This window comes from Tupaia chinensis, unplaced genomic scaffold (assembly GCF_000334495.1).
Source record: "Tupaia chinensis unplaced genomic scaffold, TupChi_1.0 Scaffold139917_1, whole genome shotgun sequence".
NCBI classification, from domain to species: Eukaryota; Metazoa; Chordata; class Mammalia; order Scandentia; family Tupaiidae; genus Tupaia; species Tupaia belangeri.
In genome coordinates this window covers 293399-303643 of record NW_006199796.1, presented here as the reverse complement: position 1 = coordinate 303643, position 10245 = coordinate 293399, and the positions used below count along the sequence as shown (strand labels likewise).

General features: G+C 40.6%; 1 protein-coding gene across 3 annotated transcripts in view; it reads left to right on the top strand.

Moving 5' to 3' along the window:
* The window catches only part of MSH2 (mutS homolog 2), an 87342-nt gene that overhangs the window by 13903 nt on the left and 63194 nt on the right, over positions 1-10245 (top strand). For all 3 annotated transcript variants that reach the window (XR_003546815.1, XM_027765899.1, XM_006162350.3), the window contains exons 3-4: positions 2008-2286; positions 4393-4539. Coding sequence is in view for 2 of the 3 variants with exons in the window: in XM_027765899.1 (XP_027621700.1) it covers positions 2008-2286; positions 4393-4539 (426 nt within the window). In the remaining variant the exon portion in view is untranslated. The remainder of the gene's footprint in view (positions 1-2007; positions 2287-4392; positions 4540-10245) is intronic.

Sequence of the window (10245 nt, the reverse complement as noted above, 5' to 3'; positions counted from 1 at the left end):
CATATATTTAATTTTAATTGTGCCTGTGTATTCATTAAATAATTGGAAAAGGATGGAGGATACTTTAATTAGGATATCTGATTACAGGCTTTTTTTTTTTTTTTAAAGGTAATTTAGCTGAAAAAAAAAAAAGATAATTTGGCTGTAGGGCTTGTGAACTTGCTGGAGAGGTAGAGAGACAGACAGAAAGCAAGAAGTCACATCCCCAGGTGGTGATAGTCATGCCGCAGTCCCTTCTCCTCCATTCTCCTCTTGGGGTCCCGGGCATGCATGCACATGTTCCTGGAATAAATTTTTAAGTTGCCGGGTCTGGAACTTAAGCTGCAGTTGATTACATGAGAGTCCAGTGACATAACCATCTGCTGGTCTGACAAGCATTTTATTTATTTCATATGTTTTGTTTTATTTTATATTAATTTGACCAGAGATGGACAGAGAGAGAGAAAGTGAGAAAGCAAGCTGCCAGGTTCAGGACTTGAACCGTAGTTGGTCATCTGGGAGTCCAGTGCCCTTAAGTACCACATCACCTGCCGGGCCCTTTATCTTTTAAAGAAAGTATCTTTTTTTTTTTTTTAAAGAGAGATTTTTACTATAGGGCATGTGTGCTTGCCAGAGAAACAGACAAAAAGCGAGAAATTACTCCCCAGCAGTGTTGTCTGTGCCTCAATCCCTTCTTTTTCATTCTCCTCTGGGGATTTTGGGCTTGCACACACATGCACCTGGTGTGAGTTTATTTATTTCATTATTTTTTTAAGAATTATTTAATTCTATTCATTGTCATCATTTTATTTTTTTAAATTTTATTTATTTATATTTTTGAAGTTGACCAGAGAGAAACAGAAAGAAGGAAAGTAAGCTGCCAGGTCTGGGACTCGAACCTCAGTCAGCCATGTGGTAGTCCAGCTACCTTAACCACCACGCCACCTGCCACCTCTTATTTATTTTTCTTAAGAGAGATTTTTGGGGGACTAGCAGTTAGCGTAATGGCTATGTTGCTGAACTCCCATGTAGTCCCGGACCCAGTGGCTTAAACTCATTTTTTTTCTTTTTTGGAAAGGTTTTTGCTATAGGGCACGTGCGCTTGCCAGACAGAGACAGAAAGCAAGAAATCACCCCACAGGGGGGATGGCCATGCTGCAATCCCTTCTCCTCTATTCTACTCTCGGGATCTTGGGTGCACATACGCCCAGCGTGAGTTTAAGCCACCTAGTTCGGGACTCAAACCGCAGTCGACTACGTGGGAGTCCAGTGACATAGGCATTATACTAACTGCTGCCATCCCCCACCCCCAGGGGATGATTTCTCACTCTGTCTGTCTGTCTGTCTCTGTCTTTCTGTCGAGTGCATGCGCCCTATAGCAAAAACTTCTCAAAAAAAAAAAAGAGAGAGAGATTTTTGGTATAGGGCACATATGCTTACCGGAGAGACAGAGAAACGGAAAGTGAAAAATCACCCTCCATAGGGTAAGGGCATGCCATAGTCCCTTCACCTCCATTCTCCTCTCAGGATCCTGTCATGTGCCTGGTGTGAGTTTGAAGCTATGGGTCTTGGACTCAAACCACAGTCGACCATATGGGAGTAAGCAATATAACCACTTTGCCATCTGCTGGCCCCTAAGAAAGTATCTTAATTGGGCCAACTGGTGGCATAGCAGTAAGGAGGTATTTGCTCTGTGGTGCTTTAACTACATGGAAATGTTGTAGGTTTGTGTCCTGAGACCTTGTTATGCATGCTTGGCACCTGTGAATGTGCCTGCTTTTCAGGCTGAATGAGACTAGCTGCTGTGACCCAGAGTATCTGAAGCTGGAGGTGGGTTATGGGATGAAGACCTTGTTTGATGTGCTTGTCTCTTATATCCTTCTATGTCTCATGTTAATAGAAGAAATAAACTATGGAAAGAAAATTTTATTAATAAAATTCATCAAAGTTGGTTAATTCTTGTTTGATAGTAAAAATATTAAAGTACCTTCAACAATGTCTTAAAATTTGTCTTTATTTTTTACTTAGGCTTCTCCTGGCAATCTTTCTCAGTTTGAAGACATTCTCTTTGGTAACAATGATTTGTCAGCTTCTATTGGTGTGGTAGGTGTCAAAATGTCCACAGTTGATGGCCAAAGACAGGTTGGAGTAGGATATGTTGATTCCATACAGAGGAAGCTAGGACTGTGTGAGTTCCCTGATAACGATCAGTTCTCCAATCTTGAGGCACTTCTGATTCAGATTGGACCAAAGGAATGCATCTTACCAGGAGGAGAGACTGCTGGAGACATGGGGAAACTGAGGCAGGTAAGGCAATTGAGTCTAGTGGTAAAGGAGAGTCTGAGCCTAGGAAAAGCTCTTTAATATTAGTTTTATTGAAGGAAAAAAGTCTAAAAAAATTTTTAAAAGAATTATTTAATTCCATTTATTACTACTATTTTTTTTTTTTGAGAAGTTTTTGCATGCACTTCCCAGAAAGGTAGACAGAAAGCAAGAAATCGCCCCCCCCAGGGGGGGATAGCCACACTGCAATCCCTTGTCCTTCATTCTCCTCTCGGCATTTTGGGTCCTCATGCACATGTGCCCGACGTGAGTTTAAACCCTGGGTCCAGGACTTGAACCACGGTTGACTACATGGAGTCCAACGACATGGCTATTACGCCAATGCTGGTCCCATGTTTTTTAATTTTTTGCTATAGGGCTGGGCTTATCCAGGTGGGGGTGGAGTGAGAAGTCACCTCCCAGGGGGGATGGCCATGCCACAATTATTTCTCCATTCTCTTAGGATTTTGCATATACACACACATATATGCCCAACATGTTTCTCAAACCATTGGGTTCCGTACTTGAACTGTGGAGTTGGCCAAGTAGGATCCAGAGCCATAACAACTTATATGCCACTTGCTGGCCTGGATGCATTTATTTTTGTTGTTGGGATTTTTGCTGTAGGGTGCCTGTGGTTACCAGGGAGACAGCAAGAAATCACCTTGACAAAGGGGATGGCCAAGCTGTAGTCCTTTCTTTGGGAATTTAGGCAGGCACACTCATGTGCCTAAATGAGTTTCAAGCCCCTGGCTCTGGGAGTTGGCTATGTGAGAATCCAGTACTTAACCACTATGCCATCTGCTGATTTTGTTTTTTTTTTTTTTTTTAATTGTTAGAGGCTCTGTGTGCTCTAGAGAGAGAGCAGGAAAGAGAAAGTAAGCAAGCAAACACTACCCCTTAGGGGGTGGTCACACTGTAGTCCCTTCTCCATTTCTTCAACCTCTGGATTTTGGGTAGGGGTGGACTTGTGCCTAGCAAGCCGCTGATTACAATAATCAAAATTTGGTCAACCGTTTGGGATCCAGTTTCTTTCTTTTTTTTTTTTTTTTTTTTTTTTTTTTTTTCTTGGGGGGTTTTTATCTTTAGGGCGCGTTGGGTGCAGAGAGAGGCAGAAAGCGAGAAATTACCCCCAGGGGGATGGCCAGGGGGGGATGGCCACAGCGCAATCCCTTCTCCATTCTCCTGGGATCTTGGGCACGCACACATGCGCCCGGCGTGAGTTCAAGCCACCGGGTCCAGGACTTGAACCGCGGTCGACTACATGGGAGTCCAGCAGACATAGCCGGGATCCAACTGGTCCCGGGATCCAGTTTCTTTAACCACTAGGCTATGGGGGTGCCTCAAGTTATAGTTCTTTTAGATGATTTTTTGATACATAGTTCAAATGGAACTTTAACCTCTTAGTTTACTACTACTTTTATTTTAATCAATTTCCGATGGTACCATTTGAATTATAGGCATATGATATATTTATGTACTTCTTAAGGGATGTATTCCCAAAGGATTTTATTTTTTCTTTTTCTGGGCCTCAAATACCTTAATAACTAGAAGATAGCAAGCCTTTGATGGATGTTTTTAGCACTGATAGTATCTGTGCAACTTTCCACACATAATGGTTTATTGAAAGTTTTCAAACTTGGGACTATTTTTTTAAAACTTTATGTGAATATAAACAAACTAAATTTTTGTAAAGTTATAAAGATTGTATTAAGGGCCAGCCAGAGGTGAGGTGGTTGAGGCCTCTGAATCTCATATGACCAACTGAGTGTTCTACTGCCAGACAGGGTAATTTGAAAAGCAAACTGGGGGGTGTTCATTTGAATGTCAAATGTCTTGAGATCTGAATGGAAGAGAAGAGATTTGCAGTGTGGCCATACCCCCTGGAGGGGGTGCTTTGTCACTATCCCTGTTTGTCTCTGGAAACCTCCTTTAGCAAACTTAAAAAAAGTGTTAATGTGCATTTGTGTATATGCATTGTCTTACATAATGTGTGAAAATTTAACTTGGGTTGATGATCCGTTGTTACTTTTTATCAAAGTTATAATTTCCTTTTCTCATATTAATGTAAGGTATTTCTTTGTAAAACAGGTTATTCAGAGAGGAGGAATTTTGATTACAGAAAGGAAAAGAACTGACTTTTCCACAAAAGACATTTATCAGGACCTCAACCGGTTGTTGAAAGGCAAAAAGGGAGAACAGCTGAATAGTGCTGTTTTGCCAGAAATGGAGAATCAGGTATATGAATTGAAAATAGAAATATGTTATTAAATTACAATTCTGACTTTCTTTTTTTTAAGAATTATTTTATTTAACTTTGTTTATTTATTTTAGTTTGACCAGAGAGAGACAAAGTGAGAGAGAGGGAGTAGGAAAGTGAGAAAGCAAGCCGCCAGGTCTGGGACTTGAACTGCAGTCGACCATGTGGGAGTCCAGCGCCCTCAGCCACCACACCACCTGCTGGAACCTTTGACTTTTCTGTTAGTTACCAGAGGGTGTGTGTGCTTGCTAGATTGCTGCAAAAACAAAGAGAACAATTAGGTGGGGTATATGGCACCCCGCCATTGAGGTGTGGTCATATTGCAGTACTGTCTCCATTTCTCTATCTTCTCGTGCTTTTAGGTTTGTGTCCTTGGGCACACATCCACTAGGCTACAGGGCTGGACCATTAGTGACTTTATTGAAGTTACGTTTATCTCAGAGCACATCATGTGGATTAGTGATTTATGAAGCTTATTTGATCTGTGATGAAAAGCTCAAGGAAATAACTAGAAAATTTAGAATATAATAGTAGAAGTAATTTCATTTTATTTACAGTCTATTTATTCCTAGCGTGTGGAAGGGTTTTTCTATTCTTTCTTTTTTTGGAGAGGTTTTTGTGATAGGGCCTATGTGCTTGCCAGACAGACAGAGAGACAGAGACAGAAAGCGAGAAATCACCCCCCAGGGGGGATGGCCACGCCGCAATCCCTTCTCCTCCATTCTCCTCTCGGGATCTTGGACACGCAAGCACATGCGCCCGGCGTGAGTTTAAGCTGCTGGGGGCGGGACTCGAACTGCTGTCGACTACGTGGGGGTCCAGCAACATAGCCATTACACTAACTGCTGGTCCCTTGTGTGGAAGGGTTTTGAGGGAACCCATTACAGGCACTTACCTATGAGATAGCATGGTGACTGGAGGTAGGGAAGAACCCTGTTTCTTCTAGGCTTTAATAGGGACCAGCTTTCCTTTCTCAGTTTTGTTATGTAATAATGGGGAGAGGGGTCTGTAATAGGTGATTATACACTTATTAGAGCCATTTTTATTATCCTTTAGATAAAGCTAACCTTAAAGCATTGTTATGCAGATTAGTAGGTAGTAAGAATGAAAGTATTAAAAAGCATATAACAATTAAACAATAAATATAACATCTATACAGTTTGGCTCTAAAATGGTCATGGGTTATGTATTATGTTGTTGGAAGAGTCTTGACACATTTTTGATAGAAAAGCATAGGAAAAAATATATGGGGACCAATAGTTGGCATGGTGATTAAGGTGCTGGACACACCCACATACAGGGCTGACTGGTTTGAGTCCTGGACCTGGTGGCTTGTTTCTTTCTCTCTTTCCTTCTCTCTGCCTGCCTCTCTCTCTCTCTCTCTCTCTCTCTCTCTCTCTCTCGTAAAATTAAAATAAATGAATAAATAAAATGAAATGAAATAATTAAAAAAATACATCATGACTTTTTTGACAACCTAATATGTTCTGTGTTAGAAATGAATACAGACATAATATAACTTATGAACTTGTTTGAAGTTTATCTTACTAGTCAAATCTTAGAGGTGGGTATGACGTTAGAGTTAACATTTTATGGTAACGTTGCAAACTTGAGTATTAGGTTGGTAAAAGCACGATGTATTTTTCTGATTTTTTTTTTTTTTGGAAAGGTTTTTGCTATAGGGTGCGTGTGCTTGCCAGGAAGACAGAGAGAGACAGAAAGTGAGAAATCAACCCAGGGTGAATGGCCAAACCGCAGTCCCTTCTCCATTCTCCTCTCAGGATCTTGGGCACACACGCACACGTGCCCGGCATGAGTTTAAGCCACCAGGTCCGGGACTTGAATCGTGGTCGACTACATGGGAGTCCAGTGACATAGCCATTACGCTAACTGCTTGTCCCTATTTTTTTGCTGTATCTGTGTGAATTACTGAAAGTAAAAGGAGCGATTCTATGATTAGGGCCAGCAGTTAGAGTGGAGGTTATGTGACTGGTTCCCACATGGCCATCTGCATTGTTTGAGTTCTGAGCTGGCAGCTTGAGAAACATACTGGGCATGTGTGTGCATGGCCAAAATCCTGATAGGACAATGGCGGTATTGTGACTTGGCCATCTCTCCTGGGGACGGTTTCTCATTTTTCATCTCTGTCTCTCTCCTGCTAGTGCAGGCAATTAATAGTAAAACTTAAAAAAAAAATTATTTATTACTTAAATAAGGCAGAACAGACTTTATAACTGCTTAGGATTTTCATAGTATAGTATATTTCAAACCAGAATGAACTGAGATGTTGTCATGTTGAAGTGATCATATATCAAATAATAGTTTGGTCCGTAAAAGCTAATATTTTTACTTCATTTTTGTGAGACAGTTGAAACCATTATGGGTCAATTAAAACCAATTAAAATCAAGTATTAGAGAAACTTATTTCTTTGCTATTGAAAATATGAAGATCGGGTGGCGTGGTGGTTTAAGGCGCTGGACTTCCACTAGACAGCTGTGGTTCAAGTCCTGGGCCTGGAGGCTTGCCTTCTCACTTTCCGTCTCTCACTCTCTCTGTGGTCAAATTTAAATAAATAAAGTTGAATAAATAATGAAAAAGAAAAAGAAAATATGAAGATGTTTTTAGGGTTACTTAAAAGTTTTTAAAATCTTTTTTGGTGATAGGGCTAGATATTATTGTGACAGACTTATATACTGGGTCATTTGAAAAATAATGATGCATTTTTGCATAGAAAATATGTCATGACTGGGGCTGGTAGGTGCCATGGTGGCAGCTTGTCCCCCCCCATCTCTCTCTCTCTGTCCCTCTGGTCAAATTGAAATAAACAAATGAATAAATAATGAAAAAAAAAGTTAAATTATTCTTAAAAAAAAAAAAAAAGTCATGATTTTCTCACTTACCCAATAGTTGTTGGAGTTTGACAAGGGCAGAGAGATTATGAAGACAGAATTCTGATTTCTTTTTCCTATTGGAAAGTTATTTTTAGAGGGCCTGGGATAATCATGCCTATAAACATTAACAGAGGTCTACCAACATTAACAGAGGACTTTAGTCCATTGATAGTGGGATGCTACCCCCTGTCCTTGACATAATGTGTTTTTTTTTGATGCATATTAGTAGGATTCACAGTGAAACTCTGGAGGTACCATCTCAAGAGAAAAAGGAAAGTTTATTGAGAGCAAGAGCACCTAGGGGTCTGAAGCCAGCTATGTCTCAGCCCACCCCACCAAAGAGACTTGATGTATTTATATAGGAGGAGTGGAGGAGCAGGGTCAGAGAATGGCAGGTACTTCGATGAACATACCTACCATTGTGACCTTAACCCGTCCATGTACATTGACTGCTAGTAAGAGAGGGCCAGAGAGGCCTGAGGATTCTGGCTGTGACCATGTCCTTATTTTCTGACAGGAAATGACGTAAAAGCCATTCAAGTGCTAACCTAACACACAGTAAGCCTTCTTAACTCTTAAAGTGCAGACACTCTTTTTTACTGATTTCTTTTAGTTGACAGAGACTTGTGTTTTATTTTTCTTTTTTAAAGGTTTTTGCTAACTGTACAGAGAGAGGGAGAAAGAGACACAAAGTAGAAATCACCTCCTGGGGGAATAGCTAAGCCATAATGCTTTTCTTCATTATCCTCTCAGGATTTTGGGCATGCATGCAGTCAGTCATTCCCATTGTGAGTTTCAAACCTTGGGTTCTGGGACGTGAACTGCATTCTGTCATGGGGGAGTTTAATGCCTTAACCACTACGCCTTCTGTCCCCAACTTAGGTTTTCTTTAACCAATTACTTCGGCCAGGTCTAAGTAAAAGATTTATGCTGATGGACAGCTCTCCTGCTCTCTGAACTAAATAAAAGAAACCACTATTTGAGAACCTCTAGAAATACTTTTGTCTTTCTCCAGGCTGGTCACTCAATCTGTTGGTTAGAATAAACCACATTAGGGGTCAATAGATGGGGTGGTGGTTAAGATGTTGCACTCCCATATGGCTGACCTTGGTTAGAGTCTCAGACCCGATGGCTTGCTTTTTCAGCTTTCTTTCTCTCTGGTGAGTGCGTGTGCCCTTTAACAGTGTAAGAAAAAGAAAAGATAATTCTTTTCTAAAAGTTAATAAACCCCATTAATTAATATTTCTACAAAGCTCGGTTATTTCTGTTGACAGTTACTGTGTTATCATATAGGTAACTAGGCACGTTTATAGTGAATCTAGTATCAGGGATGTTTTATTTATTTTTTTACTGCCTTTTTTTAGGAATTTATTTAATTTTATCATCACTGTTATTTTTCAAGTTTGCTGCAAGGCACACATGCTCACTAGAGAAAAACTGAGACCAGGGTTTGGTAGTAGGGAGAGTAAGAAAGGAAGTCACCAGGTCTGGGACTCAAATTGTGGTTGGCCGTGTCGGAGTCCAGTGCCTTAACCACTATGGCACCTGCTGACCCCTCAAGTTTATTTTAATTAGTAGAATTTGTCATTGGGCTACTAGCTTAATGTTTTGAACTTTTTCTTTTATGTTACAGTAATAACATAGTCAATAAGAATATATATAATGTAAATTTATTTAAATAATGAATATGTGAGGGCCAGCCCTATAACCTAGTGGTTAAGGAAGCCAGATCCCATGTAGCCTACAGCAGTTCAAATCCTGAACCACATGAGCTGAAAATTATGTCAGGCACGTGTGTATCTGTGCCCAGAATACCACCATAATGGAGAAATGGAGAAAGGACTGCAGTGTGACCACACTCCACTGAGAAGTGCTTTTTCTCTGCCTCTGTCTATCTCTGGTGAGTAAATACACTGATAGGAATGTGTATATGCCATAAGTATATAATTAAGTTTTCATAAATCAAACATACCTGTGTATAATCAACATCCATGAAATTGAGTGTTACTGGGATCCCAGAAGCCCCATCATGCTTCCTTAAAGTCTACCTACCTGCCCTGTTGTGGGATCACTTCTGTGATGATATTCAGGTTCTTGGTATTTCGGATAAAGAATTGAGCAAAACATGCTAATAGTGAAAGGAAAAAGTAGTTATTAATTACTGGACAGCAGGTTGCATAATGGTTTCGTCCCTGGACTCCCATGTAGTCCATTGTGGTTTGAGTCCCAGACCTGGTGGCTTTTACTCACATTGGATGTGTGTGCCTGTGTGTCTAAAATCCCGAGAGGAGAATGGAGAAGGAATTGTCATATGGCCATCTCCACTGGGAGGGGTGATTTATCTCTTTCTGTCTCTCTTTCTCTCCAGTTAGTGTTCGTGCCCTATAGCAAAAACCTTTCTAGAAAAAAAGGTAGTAAGTAAAAGTACACTCCTGATAGTAGGAGTGGGCCTGAGTGGACAGGGAAAGAATAGCTCAAAAGGTGCAGTTGTATTCTGCCAGATTTATACTTTTTTCCCTTTTTTTTTTTTTGAGAATAGAGTGTGTGCACTTGCAAGAGAGTCAGAGACAGAAAGTGAGAAATCATCCCTCGGGGGGATGGCCACGCTGCAATTCCTTCACCTCCAATCTCTCAGGATCTTGGGCACGCATGCACACACGCCTGGCATGAGTTTAAGTACCAGGTCCAGGACTCCAACTGCGATCTAATACATGGGAGCCCAGCGATAGCCGTTATGCTAACTGCTGTTCCTATTTTGTGTTTTTTTTTTTTTTTTTTTTTTTTTATATATA